The sequence below is a fragment of the Boleophthalmus pectinirostris genome, unplaced genomic scaffold (assembly GCF_026225935.1).
Source record: "Boleophthalmus pectinirostris isolate CB_2022bp ecotype Guang Dong unplaced genomic scaffold, ASM2622593v1 HiC_scaffold_16, whole genome shotgun sequence".
Classification (NCBI taxonomy): Eukaryota; Metazoa; Chordata; class Actinopteri; order Gobiiformes; family Gobiidae; genus Boleophthalmus; species Boleophthalmus pectinirostris.
In genome coordinates, this window is record NW_026571095.1 from 15213970 (window position 1) to 15236991 (window position 23022).

The window sequence follows — 23022 nt, forward strand, 5'->3', positions numbered from 1 at the left end:
AGATGGGCAGACCCTCCAAAAGAAAAGTTACAGCCTAGTGCACCTAGCTTATACAGGAAATTCTTTTTTAACATCAGAAAGTATACTGTTGATGAAACAAAGCATAAGTCAATTGATCTCTTCTGCTACAGAATAATACTGCTTTCCTCTGCTCTTAACCCTTCATAATGCCTCAGACTCAGTGACCTCAACTGAAATATATTATGAATTACATAACCAGACTGAAAGTAACTATTTTGCAATACTTCTTTGACTGAGAACATTTTTGAAAATGGAGAGTGTCATTTTGGTTCTGGCTCTATTTACAGATGCATGATTACTTATGGCACAATGATGATAGAGCATAGCTGAGTGTTTGTGTTTTAATGTATTTTGCTTGGAATACCATATTGCACATTTGTTTGTTATAAGTTTTGACTTATTAAGTTTATTGAACTTAGGGTGGTCCTTTATCCTCTGGGGTTCAGTCTTAGCCAAATAAGGTGTAAGGCTATGTAAAAGAGTTTTAAATCCATGTATGTGTTTACACTGTGTTCATGACTCATTTGTTGGTTTAGTGGTTACTTGGTTTTGTCCTCTGGTTAAGGTTTGGTTCTGTTCAGTCCCAGTTAAGCACACAAGCACCTTTAAAATACAGAATGATGCCATGTCAACTATTTACACTTCTGCCCCCAGACGTTAAGCAACAACTGTCAGAGAATTGGAACTCTTAATGGGACAAGCCAACATGTGGCGTGGTAGTGTGTGGACCAAGTGTTTTATTCTGTTTGCGGATAAGAAAGGATTAGTTCAGTTCACAGTGGTGATTTGAAGGGATGTGATGCTTGTCATTAAAGAGACAGCTGGAGATGTAGTTGAGCCTATTCTGAAACTTCTAACACAGTAACCCAACCTGCAGAGAGAGCTTATATATGGTCTTATGTGACTGTGCGTCTCACACTTTGCTCATATTAATCCTACTAGTGAAAAGTATACTAGACCTGTTTTTGGTTGAATACATACAAGTGCCATAATGAAGACAAAAGTTTGACAGGTTTTCTTCTCTTGACCAATCTTTTCTATCATAGTTTATTTTGGACTAAAAACCTTAAGCTCGTGCAGACCAGTGATTTAAGGTGTCTAACCTGGCACAAGTGATGCTCAACTGAATTGGTGATGCTGTATTTGGTCCTCATGACCAGAGTCATGCTCACTGCCCCCAGGAAAGGGCAGTGAGCAAACAGCCACAAGAGTCCCTACTGGCCCCTGGCGTGGTGCCCCAGTCTTGGCCCTTGTGGTCAGTGGGCTCCATAATGTGATCCGGTCGCCCTGGTATGCCGAGGTGCGCATGCCCACTAAGAGGACGCAGCGGCTCCATGTGTGTTGAGGCGCATTATTTGGCAACAGACGCGGCAGCGGGGAGGGCCGAAAAAGAGGATATCCCCTGGATTTCAAAAACACCGATTTATCGAGGTTAACAGCAGATTACACAGTCTTTGGTCTACCATCGGTAAAGAAGGGGTGACAGAGCGACCAAGTAAGTTGACTGAAAGGAACCTGAAGTTTTTAGTGAGTGGATCGAGGGTAGCCTTTTATTCGGACGCGTCGAGAGGAGCCAGGTCTTCCTCCACCTATCTGTGACGATAAAGAAGCTGATGGGCTGTTGAAAAGTAACACTACTCTGCAGAGCCAAAGGTTGAGCATTAGGAAGGGGAGGGGGGCTTGTTCTACCAAAATGTTATGTTTTTTGTACGTCCAGTGCCACCTTCTTACTTTGATGTCTGGAATACTGAGGAGCAGTCGTTAAAAGGTAAGGATTAGGACGTGCCATAGCCAGCGGCTCGACGGCGGCGAGCTCAGTTCGTGGCCCGAAATTAATGAGTTCCGAAGCAAAGGTTTTAACTCTGGAGGGAAAAAGCAGGTAAACAGTTAAGTGGATGTCTCTCTGTGGCACTTTTATGGATGTGTGGTGAAAGTTTGTAGTCGATAGCTTATCTTTTTCTAGACGGAAACCGTCCCGCATCGCGGGGCAGCCAGGTCACAGATTCGGGCTCGGTTCTAGTCGTGTGGGTCATCCTCTAACAGCAGTTTTGGGTCACTTTTGACATAGACTCTAAGTCTTAATAAAGCATTTATTAGCGAGACGTAACGAGGACACGCTCGAGCTAGATTGGTATTTTTGTTTTACGATAAAGCTAATGTTAGCTCGCTAACTAATGACATGCTGAGCTCTTTTGAGTTTTGGTCAATAATGAAAAAGCCGGTTGGCAGCACATGTGTTATCTGGCACAGTTTAAAGGCTGGCTGGAGTTTGGATGTTGAATGGGTAGTGTTGGTAATGGTGGACGCCGCTATCCGCCTCGAGCCCCGTGGCACCAGTGTTGGTGCTATCTGGGAGCTAATCTTCCTACTTCGCTCTGTGACAACCGTAGTCTTCCTCCTCTTAAAGCTGAACACGCTGACGCGCACGGCGCACACTCCTCTGGCCCAGACAGGCACCACATACACACTGAGACATGCGCCGCTATCCGCTCTGCTCCTCTTTTACAAGTCTGGTTGAAACAAATAATATCCTGAATGAATTAAGTTACAATGATTTTTCATAGGTTGCGCTCACTTGACATGACCACATTATTCTTGAATGCCCACAGTGTAAAGCTGAGCTGAGGACAGGTCAGAATTCTTTGGTGGATATTTTTTTTTTTACTGTTAGATTGCAGATGTAGCGTCTTTTTTGCCAACAGAATCAAACTGAAGTCTCAAGCTTCAGAAAGTGGTCACAACGACGTGATTATTGTAAAAAGAAAGAAAGAACTTTAAATCATAAGATTCATTTGGCAAATTTGTTCTGGTTATCCCAAACAAAAAAATTATAAGGTTCAACTTGTGTGGATCATCCATCCTTTTTCTTCTGCTTTATCCGGGCCGAATCGCAAGTTTGCATAATTTTTGCATACAAATAATGACTGAATGAATATGAAATCTAGAACGTAAACATGCTCACAATATCTCAATAATATACTTGAAAAGAGGCCTTTTTAGAGGCCTTAAAATGAAATGGTGCCAGATGTGTTTATGGTTGCTTTTAACTGATAAATGAAAACAAAAACAGATCTAGTTGACCTACAATTCTGTTTTACAGTTTTAAAATATAGGCCTATAGCCTATGGGCTATGTTATTAGGCCCTGGTTATAGGCTACACATAGCAGTTTTATAGTTTGTTAGTAGTGCTAATAATATGGCTGCGCTGTTGACATGTTCTGAAATATGTTTTATGTATTTATATTAGCAAGAGCGATGCTGTTAAACATGTTTATACAACAGAGCTTGCAGCTGATGTGATGCATACAGAGTTTATATTGTAATTTCCCTCTACAAATCTTCTTCTATTGTGTTTATGAATCTGGAGTGGTTGCATAAACGTTCACTATTCTGTAAGGGCCATTTACTGGCCACTTTTAAGATGCTGCATGTGGCTTTGAAATTCAAAGATAGCATTTTGTTATTGCCCCATGACACTGACAACCATTGTCCATTTCAGTTTTCATTCATGGGGACATATTATGCAAAATCTACTTTAATGAGCTTTTAACCATGTCCTAAATTCCCTCATCATACAAGAGCATCTGGCTGCAGACATATCCACAGGACCCTGCATCGAAACATACTGTACCTCTGCTAACCATGTCCTTCACTATTTTTCACTGTGTTTACTCTGTAAAAACAACTTAATTACACTTTTATAAAACAGTTTTTGCCTTTGTCCACTGTCTATTAATAATTAGGCTATTTAAAATTAGGTTATTAAAAATATGGAATTAATTAGCTTCTGGTTATCTGCTCGTCCCTGCTCCGATCATACCTGACCAGCCAGAACCACCCACTTTGACAAAACTTTACTAAGGAAAGTGGATTTAGAGCCATGTCCTGTCTTTCCGATTACACAGGGCGTGATTGACAGGCAGATTAACCAATCAGAGAGATGCATGTTATACATAAAAGAGGAAATAAAAACAACAACATATGACTAAGAAACAGTGCAGGTTTTTACAGAATCAACAATTAAAGCCCCACACTATTTATTCATCTCAGGTGTAGTTATACATTTTGTTCTGAATGTTATGAGATTTTTGGAAAGGAGATGTTATTTGAGAGACACGGGCAACAAATTAGCAGCTATGGTTGGATCGTCTCTTTTTTTGTGAATATGAATACATCAGCTTTGTACCTGTTACTAGCTAGGAGCTATACAAGGTATATAGTATCAGGGGACACAGAATATGTGGTCTTGTTTATACATTTTTAAATCACAATTTTATATATGGTCCCTTTCAAGATATTAAATGCAAACATTAAATAGATATTAACTGTCAACTTGTACAAAGTCTAGACCCCATAATGAATCTGTAATGGGTAAAGTTAGGGTTTGGGATTCGACTGTGTTTAATGTAAATCATGTTCAATTTTGTACCGTTAGCATACAAAAAAAAAAAAACATTCAGGGCATCACAAACTTTCGGGCCTGCTTTTTTGGTATGGTCTCAGTTTCCTTACTATTAAGAACCAATGGCTAGAGGTTTGGCACGTGAGGCGCTGGTTGAGCTTGCAGGGTGTAGGGACCTCTGGGTAGAGGCCTGCAGCCAAATCCCGCTTATCATTAGTTTATTTAAAGTTGTATTTTGATTGAGTCATGCATGTGAGTAATCTTACAATGCTCCGTTTGAGGCATGAGTCATGTTTTCACGTATCCCTTATCCCCGCCCACACCCCTGTACTTACACACAATGACGATCCCTTGTTTGCTACAGTGTTCTTAATTAAAACAGTTTTAGATCAGTGTTACAGTGTATAATGAACAAAATGTAAAATAACACATTTCAATACTAAGTACATTAAGTTCATGCACACAGAGTAATTGACAGTACTGTACAGAGCTGTGTCAAAGCATGCCATGTAGAAAATATGTTTTCTGAAAGTATAAAGGTATGTGGCTGTTAGAGGGTAAAAATAATGCTGAGCACATACTTATATACATAGTATATTTAAGCTTGAATCGGGAGGACTGAATGAGTTGGGGATGGGAATTGGTTCCAGTATCGATATCTATGATATTGGAGGGTTTGCCTACATATCAGTTTTAATCAATTTAAATCAATTTAAAATGAATCCCAGGGATCACCAACCTTTTTAAAGCTAACGAAGAACATTAGTTTGGTTGACAACTATACCAGTTTAATTAAGTTAACCTACAGCTACAACTAGGCTACAGCTGAACTATATGATCTAATAAATTATATGAGTTACTAGCTATGTGCAATTGTGTGTACTTGTGAAAGTACAAGTAATTCTGGCATTTTATCTAAGGTATTAGAACATAAAAATAAAAAAATTAACCCAGTGACAGAGCTTGTCGTATGCTAGCATCGAGTCTTTGGCCTATTCATGACAATCACAAAGACTTGCCTTTTTGTTTGTCTTAATAATGTTTTAGTTTAAAAACAATTTAAGCACCCCCTGCCCCTGGTCATGCAAGTTGTAGTTTTGGTGTAGAGACTTCAGTAACTTGTAACTTTGTGATTCCTCTGTCTACTTTGACAAAAAAAAAAAAAAAAACTGACATGAGCTTAGACTTAGACAGACTTTCCCTTGATTCACAAAGGAAACCTTTTACAAACCTGAAAAGTTCATTTGTGAACTTTACTATAACGTAATATACATTTGTAGGACTTATTTCCCTGACCAGCCAGTCACTTCTACATTCTGGTCTAACCAGAAGGGTCTGGAATCAGACATACACTAGCTACATGGATATAGCTAGCCAGCGTGTTCCAAATGGGAAATTCACTCTTGTAACCACTAATATCGTGAGGTTCCTTTGACTGGAGACGAGCGCTATAGGTGACGTCACACCTGCTATGCAGTCTATGGTCCAAACTTGAGATGATCCAACCACAGCCCATGTCTCTGAAATGCGGAAGAGATCCTGTCAAATTCTTGTAACATTAAAAACTAAAAATATAACTTCTTTTACCTGAGGTAAATAACAGTCACAACTAAATCTGTGCTGCAACTGGATTCGAGCATTGAAACTGGCAGACTCATGTGAAGTTTGTTGTCATTGTGGCTAAACCTCCTTGTCAAAAGCCTGATCCTGTCAGATCTCAGAAGTTAAGCAGGTCCAGGCCTGGTTAGTCCAGGCCTTGGATGGGAGCCTGCTGGGGATTCCAGGTTCCACTGTGAGGTGACAGTGGCAAAACCTGTTGTTGTGTCCTTAGGCGAGGTACCCACATCACCCACCATGAATATGCACTGTTCCCCCTTTTCTTGAATTAATAAATACAGTTAATAAATAGAAGAATTTACACATGGCACACAGTAACTGCATTAGATATAGTGATGATGAATAGTGATTTTCATGCTCATATTTTTAGGTAGTAGATGGTCAAATCATGTAGTCTTGGTTCTGATAAATCAGTGATTTTTTTTTTTTGTATCAGTACTTGCTCAAATAAGTATTTATTTTCCATGCTAGTTTTAGTATCTGATTTCAATACTTTTGACAGCCCTAATAGTAGGGCAGTAGGCCTTTAGTTGTTTAGTTTATTCATTGGATGATGAGAACATGCCACTACAATTTAAAAGGAACCTACATGTTTAAAAAACCCAGATTCATAATCAGAGTTATGGAGCGAAGCATTACGGTGAAAAGAGTTAATTTATGGAACAGTCTTGACAAAGATATAAAAGAATCAAGTACAATGATGGCATTTAAAAAGCACCTTAAATCGGATGCAATGTGTATGTATGAAAACGGAAACTAAGTTGTTGTGCACAACAGTGAAGATTTCTGTTTGCAATTGATTAATAATTGTGCCTGAACTGAAATGTACTGATTTGAAATGTTTAGTAACTATCAATGTTAATGTATTATCTGGAAAAGGAAAAAAGGGGCAGATAACATAAGATGACTCTTCTTTCTGCTCCTTTTCATTCATTTCTTGTATGTTTGATGTTGTGATACTGTTGGTGTCTTTTTATACTATATGAATGAAATAAATAAATAATAAATTGCAAAAAATATATATATTTTTTGCATAAATAGTTGTTTTGGCATACATTCCCGTGCAGGTGTATATAGTCTTGTGAGTGCAGTTTGAGTTAGATACATAGAGACTTGTGTAATAGTTTTGAGAGTTTGCCATACCTCCTTTCTATTTGATTTATCAATTGGCAGGAAATGTTTTTAATTTTAATCCAAGAATTTCTTCATTCAGCTAAAGGCCAACCTAATAACAATAGGATGCACCTATCCGATATTGGTATTTGTTCTGATACTGAAAAATCTGCTGGATTGGATATCTGCATCCAAATATTGGTTCAGCTGATATATATATATATATATATATATATATATATATATATATATATATATATATATATATATATATATATATATATATATATATATAATATATATAATATATATATATAATAATAACTTATAAGAGAATTCACTGGCTGAGAACTTGGCCCAGAAAGATTTGAATTAGGGGTGTCAAATTATCGCGTTAATTGCGATTAATTAATTACAGTCATATTTAGCGCGTTATGTTTTTTAATCGCGTTAATCTCATTTTTAATCTCTAACTTTAGTGTTTCTGTATGTGAGTTGCTTTATTATAAAACCTGTTTTTATGTGTTGTTGGGACAATAACACACACACACGCACAAACAAAAAACACATTTATACATTTTTTAATTTCGGCAATTCAACTCATTGTCGGAAACCCGCACAAAACACGCGCAGTAAGAGCGACGTTTACGGCGTCAGTCGCACAATGGACGAGGTCGTAGAGCCAGTAGAACAGAGTCAGCAGTGCACAGGTAAAAACACATTCGTGTCTTGGAAATTATTCTCCCGACGTGAAATATAAAAGAAAATAACAAATATAATATCGTCTACAACTTAAATGTCACTGGTGAAAACAACCTGCATAGGCTCATGATGTCTGCACTACTGTCCTATAGTGACCTGCCACATGAGGGGACACGCACACAAACACACACAAACACAAACACACACCTTCATCATCGTCATTAACCTGAGAACGCGCGGACCACGTTTCCTTTCGTAGACACTGCGTGGACACCGACCTGCTCCCGTGAGCCGCGTGTGGATCGTGTTTTCTCGCTACGCTGCGTAAACCGCGCTTCCTCCTGTGCGCCTCTAAACCAGAACTAACACCAAGACTAAAACCAGGACTAAACCAGGACTAAACCAGGTCTAAACCAGGACTAAACCAGAACTAAAACCAGGACTAAACCAGGACTAAACCAGGACTAAACCAGGACTAACACCAGGACTAAAACCAGGATTAATCCATTCCAGGACTAAACTAGGACTAAAGTAGGACTAAAGCAGGTCTAAACCAGGACTAAAACAAGGACTAAAACCAGTGATCTCATATATAAAGCATTTCTCTATCAATAATATTTTTAATATGGTTAAGGAAAGACTGGACTTTTTATTGTCTTTAAGTAGACAAAAGTTATTATGTTCAGATTTCCTCGTCTTTGCTACTTTACAGCAAACAGTTTCTTATTCATGGAGACTTGGGCTCAACAGCCAATTTGGAGAGATTTGTTAAACAATAAATGACTTTATAAAGTCACCTTTTTTGTTCTATATCAGTCTTTTGATCTGCCACAATAATGTAATAATGAATTTAAATGAAAATACCTCAAATTGAAGGCTTTTCTCAGCAATTTTTAGGTGAGATTAAAATGAGATTAATTAGATTAATTAATTACAGATCATAATTAATTAATCTCTCAATTTTTTTAATCGCATGACAGCACTAATTTGAATAATTATTTATCAAAAGTTCTACAGAGATGTAAATAACAGCTACATAATATGTTTGAATTAGATTGGTCTTATTTTATTTTTGTTTCCTTGAAATAAAGTCTCTGCACTTAAATTGGTTGATATTTGGTATCACAGATAAAGCTGTGGTATCGAAATTTGTATCAGAACTGAAAAAAAAAGAATAATGCGTCCCTACAATATTCGACTACATTCACAGGTTTGGTTCAATTTCTCTTTAACACAAACATTGAACCACAAGTGGTTGTATGTGTTTGTTTGACATATTATTTTGTGCAGGATGACTGTGTTCTTCTTTTCTTTTGTATTATTATATTATTGTCCTGTAATGTCTGTGTGATGTCATGGCCCTTGAGTGATGGTGCCCTCTTGTGTGGGCCTTTCGTGTGTGTAAAGTGCCATAGAGATGAAATATGAACCCTGCCTGCCATTCACATTCCCGTTACAAAGATAGGGTCAGTGTCTGTGTAAGGTTCAGGAGGTGTGGGGTCCATTTCTCTGTCAAGCTTACTACCTCTATAGCTAAATCTGTCATTTAACAATCTTATTGTGGGACACATATGCTCCTAATTTAGTTTGCCACACTGTGACATGCAACCAAATTGTCCTCAAACAGTATCAGCATCCTGATACTGTTTGGTGTAATGGACATACAGGAAGAGTGCACTGTAATGGCGGCCCTTATGTAGTCCAGCGTCTCCTTCAGCACCTAAAGGGTTAAAACTAGCTTCAGCTACGCTCTCAGTCTCAGTCATACTCACACACTCACACACACACACAGACGTGCAAACGCACACACGCACACACTCACACACACACAAGCCAACCGGTTTGAACCAGTTCTCAAGCAAAGTGCTTTGTGTGTCCCACTGAATCCCAGGAAGGGTCATGTCATGTCTCTGTGATGTCAGAAAATTTTAAAGTTAAGACTGAGCTTTCATTATAAAATAACTGGCATCATTATGGCTCATATTCTTGAGATATTTTTGTTTGTACTTCCTGATCTTTGATATAAAGCATAATCATGTCAGAGACAAGTAGTCACTTTTTACTGGGTTAATAGTTGGCCTTTTAACCACAAACTTAACCGCAGGCCACAATGTTGCTGTGAAAACTAAAACTAAAAAACGTCCACATGCTCGTACATACAGGACAATATGATATGAAGTAGATATATTTAAATATTTATGTATATATATTTATGTACATATGTTATGTATGTATTTATGTAGGCAAGGCTGAGCTGGGGTTGTACTTGGATGAGAGACCGCTGGGAACACCAGGTGCCACAATGGGGGGCCTGTCATTGTGTCCTTAGGTTTGTGAAGAATCCCTCAGTTGTCCAGGTAGAATCCATGGGAAGGAGAAAATTCAGTTTGTCGACTGGACAAAAGTTAGTTTGGTTGAAGACGTTTTGCAGCTCATCCAAGCTGCTTCTTCAGTTCTGGTCAGAAAGCTGGTGGACACTTCCTTATGTCTGTCTGCAAGGAGGAGCTAACTAACTACTCTGAAACTAACATACCTACTTGTTTACAGTTTCTGTTAATTAGATAGGTCCATTGACCTGTACTGGGTGTGGGGTCTAATTAGCATAACAAATCAGGGCCATAATGGGTGCTCCCTCACCTCTCGACCTGACCTAGCTACACCTATTGTACTCTTGTTTGTTTTGATTTAGGTTTGAGGATGGAGTTGTAAATAGGAGAAAGTTGGTGTCTGAGGCCTCCATTTCTGTTTAGAGAAGGATTCTCTTTCTTAACAAAAATGGTTTCTTTCACTCCCCTCTCAAACCAATTCTTTTCTCTGACTAAAATCTGTACCTCACTGTCCTCAAATGAGTGGCCTGTGGCTTTTAAGTGGAGATGTACAGCAGACTGAGGTCCACTGCTGGTCTCTCATCTGTGTTTGTACATCCTCTTGTGAAGTAGCTGTTTAGTTTCTCCAATGTAGCGTTCACTGCAGTCTTCACGGCACAGAATGGAGCAGACCACATTGCTTTGTTTGTGGTTCAGTGTTTTGTCCTTAGATTCAGAGTAGTTAGTTAGCTACTCCCTGCAGACATATATAAGGAAGTGTCCACCAGCATTCTGACTAGAACTGAATAAGCAGCTTGGATGAGCTGCGAAACGTCTCCAACCAAACTAACTTTTGTCCAGTCGACAAACTGAATTTTCTCCTCGCCATTGTGTCCTTAGGTAAGACACTTCACCTACATTGCCTAGTAAGAAAGTGGGGTGTGTGTGAGTGCTGGTGGTGGTTGGAGGGGCTCATGGCTCAGATTGGTAGCTTCGCCCCAGGGCAGCTGTGGCTACAAAAGTATCTTGCCACCACTGAGTATGAAGTGAATGAATAATACACTCTGAAGTGCATTGGGTGTCTTGAAAGGCGCTATATAAAAGATCAATTAATGAATCTCATTTTTAGTGAGATATGCTTCAGCTATGACATGGGAATTGTCAGGACAAATGTTCAATCTATTATTTATGGGACCAGGACACCAGCTATACCTATTCTTATATTTACCCCCTGAAAATTCAGGTAGGATTTGAAATCTTATTTTTCCTCTGTGAATTGCTGCCACTTTTTATTTGAGTAGATCAGACAACAGAGGCCAAAACTACAGAGCCTCAATTTCACGAAGAGCCCAGGCATTTGTTTGTGCTCCAAAGGGTTGAATTGGGCCTTATTTTAGTCAGGCATTTTAGGGGAAAACTGATGTTTTTCTAAGGGCTGGGCAAAAAAAATCTAATAAAAAACAATTTGTTTGGAAGAAAATTTTATTTACCCCACTTTCTTGCATTGGAAATTGCAGTGAAGATGCAGGAAAGGCTGCTCTTACCAGTCACAGGAAGTTTTTGAGGTGATGTGTTCTTCCTTCGAGTGTGTCTCACTGAGAAAAGCAAAGGAGTTTAGCACAGGCCAGCACTGACTGCTCTGAAATCAGCCACATAAAATTAAATGTTAAATTTAGCACTGTTGTTATTATTAGTTTGTTTCATTTCATTTATAAAAGATTTCCCCCATTGGCCAATGGGTTAAATATGATCACTTCTGAAACTTTTTTAGCACTAGAGTTAATTTATTAATATCCAATTATTGTTCTTTTATTAAATCATCTTCTGTCTTTCTGTGCAGGGGATGTCTGAGGAGGCTGTCCGTCAAACTCGAAGCCAGAAGAGGGCACTAGAGAGAGAAGTCACCTCTACAGAGACCTCAAACACTGACAATGAACACAAAAAGCCTAAACTGGACTTACTGGAGCCCACATTACAGACACAAACAAAACCTAACAACACTGAATCCCAGGACAGTATTTCTGACAATGCACACAAGGAAGAACAGCATCGAGACATCATAGCAGAGACATCATTGTCTTTAGTTTTACCTTCAGACGATCAACCAGCAAAGAATGACCAATCGCAGCTGTCAACGAGACCAAAAGAGGAGGCCAGCTTGGACAATCGGACTGAATGCACGAACAGTCCAAGTAAGACGAGTAGAGAAAACACCACAGACACACGGACTCGAGTGCGACAAAAGGAACCAAAGGCGACCGGTGGGATGTTTGCTGCAGGCGAGGTGGAGGCCACCATAAAAGTTGAAGTTCAGGCTGCTGACCAGCCTGTGGATATGACCACATGTAAAGGGTAAGAAACAGGTGTTTGCTTAGACTACTAACAGTGAGAGTAAGTTCAGGGCAAAATTACAAGTGGCCCGTCAACTTAAGTAATTATTAATGGCAAACAATATGTTTGCTTTTCTATACTTGAAATCCCATCTGTAACTTTTAAGGACTCCAGTCTGTAAAAGGCACAATATACACAAAGCTATCATTCATAATATTTGATCTGCCACTGGTCTTCTAGGTTTACTCACATAGCTGGCTGTATTTAAGTAATATTTGTGATCTGGATTCAACCGAGTCGCCACCAGAACCTCAAAATTCACACACAAGCTGCATGTTCCAAACCGGTTTCAACTGGTTGTTGCCATGGTTGCTACATTTTAGGGAGCAGAGGAAAAAGTTTGTAGTCACATGATGATGTCTCTGAGGTGACTTCTTTGGAAGAGAAGTGATTAATCCACGGGACGTGACTCGAGAAGAGACACCCAGAAACTGCACACCCGAGCTTCCCCTTAATTATATAAGCTACACTTATTTTTTAAAATAATTTTCATTATATAAGTAGCACAAATGAGACAGACTTTTAATCAGTGACAGTTAACCCAAAAATAGTCAAATCTATTCATCCAAAGTCAAAACTCTGCTCCAAGTCACTGCTTTACTGACAGAGGATTGGCTGTTTACTTCTCACTTGCTAAGACCCAAGCTGATTATTGATGATATGAATGGACTGGATCTCGATTTGATAAAAAAATGATTTATGTGACTCAGCTATAGCTTCTCTGTATGTTTCCTTTTTTTACTTACTCTTGCTTAAACAATGTAGATGGCTTCTCTGTTATAAATTCAGATTTAGTTGAATCAGCTTTAGTTGATACAGTCACAGGTATTTATTGATTTCATACTATGGCAGCGACAGTCTATTGTCATAGCAATTGAGAAAGCCAGTTCAAAATATTACATCTTTTGAATGGAGAGTCTTCACAAAATTCTTCAAATCAAGAAAGAATCATTTGGCTGAATGAATGTATAATTAATTGTACTTGCATTATTCGAGAAACAGTGACAACTTACATGTAGAAAGACCAAAAAGGTGTAGGCTCAAGCATGTGCTTATTGCACTTCCCCCTTTATACATTGCTGTCATTGTATTGTTAAACTGTTGATGATTCATAAAAAAGAAGGCAAAAATAACAAATTCAGAATATATTGTAACCACCAACTGAGACAGAATTCAAGTATCTGCAGAGGGCTATACATTTAAACCTCTTTCTAAGGTGGAAGAGAAGTACATAACTGTTCACAGACCTACCTACTCCTTTAACATACTCATCCATCCATTTCTTATGCTTATCTGGGGCCGGGTCGTGGGGGCAGCAGTCTAAGCAGGGACTCCCAGGCTTCCTTCACCCCTGACACTTCCTCTAGTTCCTAGTAGCTAACCCTCCAGGGTATCTTGGGTCTTCCTCAGGGCCTCCTTCCAGTGGGACATGCCCGGAACACCTCCTGAGGGAGGCGTCCAAGCCACCTCAGCTGGCTCCTCTCAACATGGAGAAGCAGTGGCTCTACTCTGAGCTCGTCCTTTGTGACTGAGCTCCTCACCCTCTCTCTAAGGGAGCACCCAGCCACTTTCAGCCACTCTGCAAAGGAAAATCATTTCGGCTGCCTGTATCTGCAATCTTGTCCTTTCGGTCATTACCCAAAGCTCATGACTATAGATGAGGGTAGGAAAGTAGATTGACTGGTAAAACAAGAGCTTTGCCTTTCAATTCAGCTCCCTCTTCCCCACAACGGTCTGATACAGCGACCTCATCACTGCCGACGTTGCACTGATCCGCCTGTCAATATCACGCTCTATCTTCCTCTCACTCGTGAACAAGACCCCGAGATACTTGAACTCCTCCGCTTGAGGCAGGGACTCTCCACCCACCCGAAGAGGGCAAGCCACCTTTTTCCGGTCAAGAACTGCAGCCTCCCATTTGGAGGAGCTGATCCGAACAGGTCTGACTTACTACTGGCAATGCAAACACAGTTCCTGCTCTGGTCATACAGACTCATACTCCTGGAGCACTCCCCACAGGACACTACGAGGGACACGGTCGAATGCCTTCTCAAGATCCACAAAGCACATGTGGACTGGTTGGGCAAACTCCCATGAACCCTCGAGCACCTGATGGAGGGTGTAGAGCTGATCCAGGATGAAAACCACACTGCTCCTCCTGAATTCGAGGTTCAACTATTGGTTGGATTCTCCTCTCCAGTGCCCTGGAATAGACCTTACCAAGGAGGCTGACGAGTGTGATTCCCCTGTAGTTGGAACACACCCTCTGGTCCCCTTTATTAAACAGAGGGACCACCACCCTGGTCCAGTCCAGAGGCACTGTCCCTGACCGCCACGCAACGGATCTCACCCCCACCCTGGAGCCTTACCATGGAGGAGCTTACTAAATACCTCAGTGACTTCAGCCAGAATGATGGATGAGTCTGCCTCTAAGTCCCCAGCCTCTGCTTCCTCCTCGGAAAACATGATGGTGAGATTGAAGAGATCCTCAAAGTGTTCTTTACAACATCCCCATTTGATGTCAGATAGTTTGCCAGATTTTACTTGAGGCTGTTTGATAGTGCTCCTCCATGGCCTCTCAGAACCTCTTCCAACCCTGAATTTTTGCATCTGCAACAGCACGGGCTGGAGCACGCTTGGCCCACCTGTACAATCAGCTGCCTCAGGACTCCCACGAGCCAACAAGGCCCGATAGGACTCCTTCTTCGGCCTGACGGTATTCCTTACTTCTGGTGTCCACCACTGGGTTTGGGGATTGCCACCACGACAGGTACCACAGACCTTACGTCCACAGCTACGACCAGCCGCATTGAGTTCAGCATTGGGTTCAGCATTGGGTTCAGCTCAGGGAGGGCATTCTTCCCAATCACCCCTCTCCAGGTATCACTGTCATTGCCCACGTGGGCATTGAAGTCTCCCAGTGGAACAACGGAGTCCCCATTCAATGCACTGTCCAGTACCCCTCCGAGGGGCTCCAAGAAGACTAAGTATTCACTGCACTGCTGTTCGGCCCGTAGGCCAACACATCAGTGAGAGATCTGTCCCCAATCCAAAGGCGCAGTGATGCAACCCTACATACATTTAACACTTAACATACTGTATACACAAACTTTTATCAAATTTCTCAATTTTCTATCTCTGATTTTGACAGACGTGCATTGTCAGTGTTTATAAGTGTGTTTTTTGGTGATTGTTTAGTGGCCTATCTTAAATGAAGGTCTCATATAAAGGGTAAGAATATTTACACAGTTTCCTACCACAAGCGTGTGTTTACATTATTAGTTAAAATGTATTGGTAGTTTGGGCAAGGCAAACTGGTTTTATAATAATATACAGTCTGTAATTTATATGTCCCCCACGTAGTGTCAAAAGAGAGAAACAGCCTCCGTCTCCTGAAGATGACGATGTGATCATTCTATCAGATAACGACTCACTGAGCCCCCCAATGAACGGCCTGAATCACTTTAACGAGCTGGACACAGAGCTACTAATGGTATGTAGCTTTCAATCATTTGTGCCTTTAGTCTGCTGTTACTGATGTTGTGGTCTTTCTGAGTATAGAAGAGCAGTGCGGAGGAAAGGGGTCGCATTATTAAGCAGCTGAAGGAGGAGCTGAGGCTGGAAGAGGCTAAACTGGTTCTTCTAAAAAAACTTCGACAGAGCCAAATACAGCGGGATACTATTCACAAGGCAAACACATTAACTACATAATTTTCACATGATTTATTTATTGTAATTTTATGAATTTTGTTTATTTATTTTTATTAAAATGTTCAGGTCTCAGGTTTGACTGGATCCTCAGCTCCTCCTCCTCTTATTCGAGGAACTACAGTAAGCAGCAAAGGCTCACAGCAGGTAAATGTGGAAATCCTGTTACCTGGTACTATTGCACTTCCTTAACCTGTTACCTATCATTTGCAGATTTTGACAGGTCGTAACTCAGGCACAGTTATTCCACCGCCACTTGTGCGAGGTGGGCAGCATATATCAAAACACAGCACCCAGGGCACCATGCCACCGCTTGTCAGAGGAGCACAGGTGAATTGAGCACCCTTCTATTCATCAACATATATCAGTATTATACATTTTTTTATTATTATCTTGAAAATATGGGCCCTGTATCATGGAGCCGGTCAGGAGCAGCTCAGAGTTTGTTCAAAACATGAAAATTGTATATTGTGTTATTATTTGTTTTTAGTTTGTGCATTATAATGAAAACACATGCTATAATTCATTCTGAAAACATGCTAAATTGTAGCCATGAGCAAATTTCTATCTGTTGTCCTGCATTCACTCTCGCAAACACATCAGTGAACCTGGGACACTGAAAGTAGGTGAAATGTCTTGTTCAAGGACACAACAACAGAAGACAGTTGTCTGAGCAAGGCAGGGGTGTGGGTTCCACCTGCTTTGTGAAATGGGGCTACTGTTATAATATAGTATTTAATTACATAAATGGCTGAACATTACTGCAACTAGCTTAGGACTGATGTGTGTCTGTTCTCCGTCCTGTTGTGGTCTCTCTGTTGTGTCTTGTCCTTCACTCTGTAACGTCCCTTTGTGATGTCCCTGTCGCTAGCCCATTTCTGTGTCTCCACAGCAGATTCAGGCTCTCCGACAGCAGCAGCAACAGCAGATGGCAGCTGGAAATTCTGGCTCAGGACCCCCTCCTCTGCTCCTCGGACCCAGGACCTCAGTAGCCTCCCAGGGTCAGAGAGGTTTGGTTCAATCAGGCCTCATCAGAGTGGGCAATAATGCCAGTGCATTAGTAAGTAGTTTTATTTTTCTTGTTAAAAAGTATTTTAATCATTGGTGTGATTTGTGCTCCAAATACAATTGCAAATTTTATTACATTGCATAGAATGTTTGACAACAGGGTTTTCTCCATACTGAAACCATAGGGTTAACTTATGCGTCAGATCTGTTGAGAGGTGACCCCACTCATTGCATGTTTTTCAAGATAGATATGTTTAATGCCTTACTGTGGAACATTTCAGGCAAAGCGATAGCATTACCACCGACACAACCAGGCGGTGGAAACACAGAAAAGTTAAATAGTGAAGTGAAGTTTGTCTTGTGGAAGAAATCTAAACACAATTTAATTTTTTTTACATTTGTATTTCAAAGGGTTCATCAACTATGAAAAGTTCTACTTCCGGAAGCGGATTGTCGGTGATCAGTGTAAATGACTCTCCTGCCAGTCGCCAAGCAGCAGCAAAACTTGCCCTGAGGAAACAACTAGAGAAGACACTCTTGGAGATTCCCCCTCCAAAGCCTCCTGCCCCAGAGTTTAACTTTCTGCCTTCGGCGGCCAATAATGAATTTATTTATCTAGTTGGACTTGAAGAAGTAGTGCAAAATCTACTTGATACCTTCCACAAAGGTAAGCAGCTGTTCAGTTCATGTCCATGTAAACATTCTTTTATTTAGATAATTAAATTTTATGTAAAGAAAAGGTATGCATGCTTATTTAGTTGCATCCTCAGAAAGTTATTTATTTCTATCTATCTATCTTTACAAACAGGAAAAATGGGCTTTACGTCAAGCAGGCCTATTGTTCGAGACCCCTTTGTCTGCACCCAGTGCAAGACTGACTTCACCTGCCGTTGGAGGCAAGACAAAGCTAAAGGTGGAGTGGTCTTCTGTGAAGACTGTATGTCATCGAATCAGAAAAAAGCTTTAAAAGCTGAACATACTAATAGGCTGAAAGCAGCTTTTGTCAAAGCACTGCAGCAGGAGCAGGAAATAGACCAGTGTATTATTCAGGCTTCTTCAACAGTATCTCACAGTAATTCATCAGCATCACTGAAGGCAGAGCACCTGGTCTCTCAGCAGTTAAAACAGGCTCAGGCCAGAGTGTCATCCTTACAGCATCATACGTCAAGTCGAGGAGTCAACCTGGTTCATCATCACTCCATCAAGCAGGTGAAGAAAAAAATTACATGTTTAGTGTGTACAAAGATAACAGTATTAAGCATGTTTCCATCTTTGTGCAGAGCTCACATGGGCAGCTGTCCCATGGCAGCGTGTCATCAGTCAGTGTTCGAGGCGTTCCCCACTCCTTTTCATCTTCCTCTCAACTCCAGAGTGCAGTGGCGGCCGCCGCTTTGGTCAGCCGGCCAGGTAAGCAGTCCCAGGTTTCTCGTCAGTCTGTCCAGAGTTCAAAGGTGAGCAGCAGTGGAGTCAGCGGCGGCAAGAATTTCAGCGCTTGTAGTGCGTCATCCACTGCATGGAAGAAGCAAAGCAACAGCCAACCAGGTAGACTTTACCAATGCTGTACCTAGCAATTTATAGTCCAAAAACAGTTCTTATTAATCAAGTCATTCTCCAAAACAGTATATTAGAACATTTATGGCTTTAAACAGAGAACTTTTATCCATGTTATAACATTGTACCTTTACTGAAAGCATTGCTGAAGTTGTACTTTGCTTAATTTTCTGCAATTCTGTGTACCCTCTGGGCACTCAGAAATCACTACTTTCAATTTCTCCCTGATGGTTATCTAACAGAAATTTTAACTAGTCCCCTGTACAGTTTTTAGGCCCATCATATTTCACCATTCTTGCTTTGAGCATTTCTGTGGTCAAATTGGCGTCACTATACTGCATGTGTCCCTATACTACAACCATTAAGCATTAATTAAAGCTGAAAGAAGCAAAGGAGCAAGGAATTGGTGTAATTGCCTGTTGGGTTATATTGTAGTGTAGATCTTGATTGTGGTGAGTGTCCTTGGATCCACTGATTTATCATTGTGTTTCTCATAATGCTAAATTTCTGATGCAGCTTGTGTGCAATGTATTATGTGTAAATACATTTCTGAGAATGACTGTAATGCAGCTCTTCCATGTTCACAGGGGTAACTATGGCCTACATAAATCCAAGCTTGACGGGTCATAAAACTTCAGCATCTGTGGATGCTCGTCATAGGGAGTACCTGCTGGACATGATCCCCTCTCGATCATCCATCTCCCAAACAGCCAATACGTGGAAATAATGTAAATGGCACTGTACTGTCATTTAGGGATTTTTTTATCCTTAAGTCTTGGGCAGACTAATGCAGAAACACAATGTTTAAAATGAAGATTCTTTTAATGTGTTAAGTTGTTATAAGTTATGTTATGTTAGCTTCACTTCTTTGGGATACTGCACAGAAACCACTTTTTTGGACAGTGGCAACAAATACTTGAAGGGCTTCCCTGGAGAACTTCCAGATTGGGTCTTTAAGTGACCATATTAAAATCACTGTATACTCTTTTAAAGAAAATTGTGTATACACTTTTTCTACCATGTGATCAAAAATTATCAAAGACTTTGATGCTTGAACTGTTAAGCAGCTAGATTCAATATGTTTAATAAATCAAGTAAACTGAGTTGTAAAATGTTCAGCAACACATCCCTGTAGTTGAGGATTTGAATTCAATTTGTCAGTTACACTTGCAGTAAGTTATTTTGTTTTTCCAGAGTTTGAAAGGATTTGGAGATTTGTGGTTTCCACAAATTAAACAATATTTTTTGGACTTTGTTAACAGCATGCATACCCTTACTCTTATGTTATTTTTTCACCTTTGCTGATAACGCATGGTGTTGTTTGTAATTGCTCTCAATGTTGACATTGTAACATTACTTTGAGTGTTGTTTATTATACTGATAATTGATGTAACTCAGAGCATATGCATAAGCAACCCCCAGTGCACAAATGAAAGTACATTTCTGGCTATGACGATAGTGGAAACCATGTGCCCATAACTTGTTTCCTTAATCTCACTGAAGTTAACTGCTTTTCAATCATAGTTGCATTATTCTCTTTTATGTTACACTTTTGGTTTACTTGTTTTCCCAGCTCCACAATAAATAACAGAATTATATACACTTGTGTTTTATTATGGTATGATTGGGTATAGTATTACATTGAGGGGACTAAAGCCTGTACACACACCAAAGATTTTAGATTGTGATGATGTCATATTTCTAAAAGCTTATTTATGTATTTATACTACTGATTACATTGTACTGCCATACAATATCCAAATGGTACATGGACAAATGTTGAACCTGATTATTCATATTATCTACTAAATTTCAGACATCATCATATTACAACAGAAATCTACATTTTAACCATTTTAATTATACACACTCGTATAAATGATTTTGCTTTCAAATTCTTGATGCAGTACCGAGGCGCGAGGCCTTGGGGCGCTAGTAGCTCTTTGTTGTCTTCGTTTAGTGCAGCGGCAGCAGAGGAGACAGAACTGGAGGAAGATGGCGGGGTCCAAGGTGAAGCAGGACATGCCTCCACCGGGAGGCTATGCTCCTTTTGACTACAAGAGAAATTTACCCAAACGTGGTCTTTCAGGTTCGTATATTACAACGTCGAGATATTGCAAATAAGGACCAAAATCCACTTTAAAACAAGCTAACTGCACGACAATTGGCAACCAGCTAAGCTAATGCTAAAATTAGCACAAGTCTTAGTTTTGCTTGTCAACTGTTTAGTTTTTGAAGTGCAGTTGTTATCAAAGCTATCACTGGGAGACAATCATTTGTTTGTTATTGTTGGTTATGTCAGCCCAGGTGCCCTTTAACTAAAAGTGTTTCAGTTTACAGTTTTACATTTGGGCTTTAATTGTTTTTCGTGCTCACTATGCATTATATGTTACAGGGTATAGCATGTTTGGTATTGGAATTGGCATTATGATGTTTGGCTACTGGAGGCTTTTTAAGTGGAACAGGGAAAGGAGGTATGTGTAGTGTATCACCTAAAATGACATGAAACGCGTAAGAAATGTTCATGGGTGGCTGTTTTTACAGACGTTTACAGATAGAGGAATTGGAAGCACGAATTGCTTTAATGCCTCTTCTACAAGCAGAACATGACCGCAAGTAAAATACCATGCAATGTAGCTTAATATAACTTTAAAATACTCCCAGTGCAGGGCTGTTTTTAATTACTGTTTTGTTTTGACCAGAACTTTACAAAAACTACGGGAAAACCTTGAGGAGGAAGCTATTCTCATGAAGGATGTTCTAGGTTGGAAGGTATAGCAAATTTTCCTTCATTTCTTTTTGCTACCTGTTGATGTTAGGGGAGACAGCATGCAAATGCACACAATATTCAGTTACCATGTCTTTGACAGGTTGGTGAAAGTGTATTCCATACAGACCGCTGGGTCACCCCTCTGCCCGACGAACTGTTCAACCTGCGACCAAGAGAAGAGCTTTTGCACAAACGTTTTGGCTTCTTGTGGTATGTGTAGTACCTCAAGGACTCCCTTACACAGCCCGAGTTGAACTCTGCTGTTCATCTTGTAAATGTTAAATATTAAAGTATACATTTTCTGTACCTGAATATTTTGCCATGTTTTTATTAACTGTTAACTAGTTGTATATGCACCCTGGACTTAGAGGTAATTCACAACTGGGCATTGTAAAACAAGTTCTCGTTTTCAATGGGGCATATTGTGTAAACTGTCTACCCCTTTTGATATGGCTCAGAGTTGTCTTCTAGGTTTTGTATAGATGACAAAGGCTTGGCTTCAGAAAGTGTTCTATTTACTTAACTGTAAACTATCTGCTGTGAGCAGGAGGATCCAACAAGCACCCAAAACTAATCTCAAATTTGCAAGTATTTAACAAGAAGCCGCGTGTGATGCAACTGAATGCAACCTTGATTCAATGAGGTTGTGCATAGCTTCTCTAAAATGACAAATTGCTCAAAAATACTGCCATCTGCTGTGCATTTTAACCAAATCAGCATGATTCAAAGGCTTAATGTACCTTTCTCGGGCAGTAGATTCACAGGGTCTAGTTAAGGCCTGGGGGCCAAATGTTACCCTCCCAGCTTCGAATTGGCCCATATCACCTTAAATACTTTTATGGCATCTGAAAATCTACCATTTACCTTTAGTAATATTAAGCATAATATTCTACGCTGTTCTAAATGCATGTATTTGAATTATTCACTGTAATGACAAGTCTTTGGCTCTCACCTTCATGATATGAGGGCCATGGTGAAATGTTTGAACACCCTAGTCTAGTTCTTGGGCATTTGCCAGATTTCTTACACATGTAACTCATCTGGGGGATAGACCAGTTACCAGATTTAAAAAAGGTATGAGCTCAATAAAAACTGGGAAACAGTTTAATTTTTATTTTAAAAAATAATTTAAAACTGCCCAACCACCCCACAACATTCTGTGCTTCATGTAGTTCATGTATTGAACCACTTTACCCAACACTCCTGCTGCGATTCATTGCACTGTAAGGCTGTTGTATAGAACCCTAGAAGAGGGACAAAATTGATTAGAAATTCACACCAAGTGTAAGTAAATGTAATATTTTAAAAAAGCCAATTACCTGCCAAACATTTGACGTGCCGATTCCACTGGGCTCACCTGCCAAGTTGGGAAATCCACTACAAGCCGTAGTTCAACAGCTCACCCTTGAAGGGAGAAAAGGCCTTGTCATTA

The 23022-nt window shown here is 40.0% G+C and overlaps 2 protein-coding genes across 9 annotated transcripts; both read left to right on the plus strand.

Annotated features, from left to right (window-relative positions):
- The first annotated feature begins 1367 nt into the window (after nt 1–1367).
- LOC110158633 (transcriptional repressor p66 alpha-like) lies at nt 1368–20418 on the plus strand. 8 transcript variants are annotated; one of them, XM_055151500.1, is made up of 11 exons: nt 1368–1516; nt 12003–12514; nt 15917–16046; nt 16115–16243; nt 16331–16408; nt 16475–16591; nt 17133–17321; nt 17681–17936; nt 18078–18478; nt 18550–18811; nt 19408–20418. In XM_055151500.1, the coding sequence occupies exons 2-11, from the start codon at nt 12006–12008 to the stop codon at nt 19545–19547; spliced, it is 2211 nt and encodes a 736-aa protein (XP_055007475.1). In that variant the 5' UTR covers nt 1368–1516; nt 12003–12005; the 3' UTR covers nt 19548–20418. The 8 variants fall into 8 exon arrangements, with proteins under 8 accessions (XP_055007475.1, XP_055007480.1, XP_020778808.1 ...); XM_055151505.1 differs by having other exon boundaries at nt 18550–18676; XM_020923149.2 differs by having other exon boundaries at nt 17154–17321.
- A 333-nt stretch (nt 20419–20751) lies between these two features.
- Nucleotides 20752–21902, plus strand: ndufa13 (NADH:ubiquinone oxidoreductase subunit A13). Its single transcript, XM_020922790.2, has 5 exons — nt 20752–20909; nt 21216–21294; nt 21365–21436; nt 21523–21592; nt 21691–21902. The coding sequence occupies exons 1-5, from the start codon at nt 20816–20818 to the stop codon at nt 21808–21810; spliced, it is 435 nt and encodes a 144-aa protein (XP_020778449.1). The 5' UTR covers nt 20752–20815; the 3' UTR covers nt 21811–21902.
- The last annotated feature ends 1120 nt before the right edge of the window (nt 21903–23022 follow it).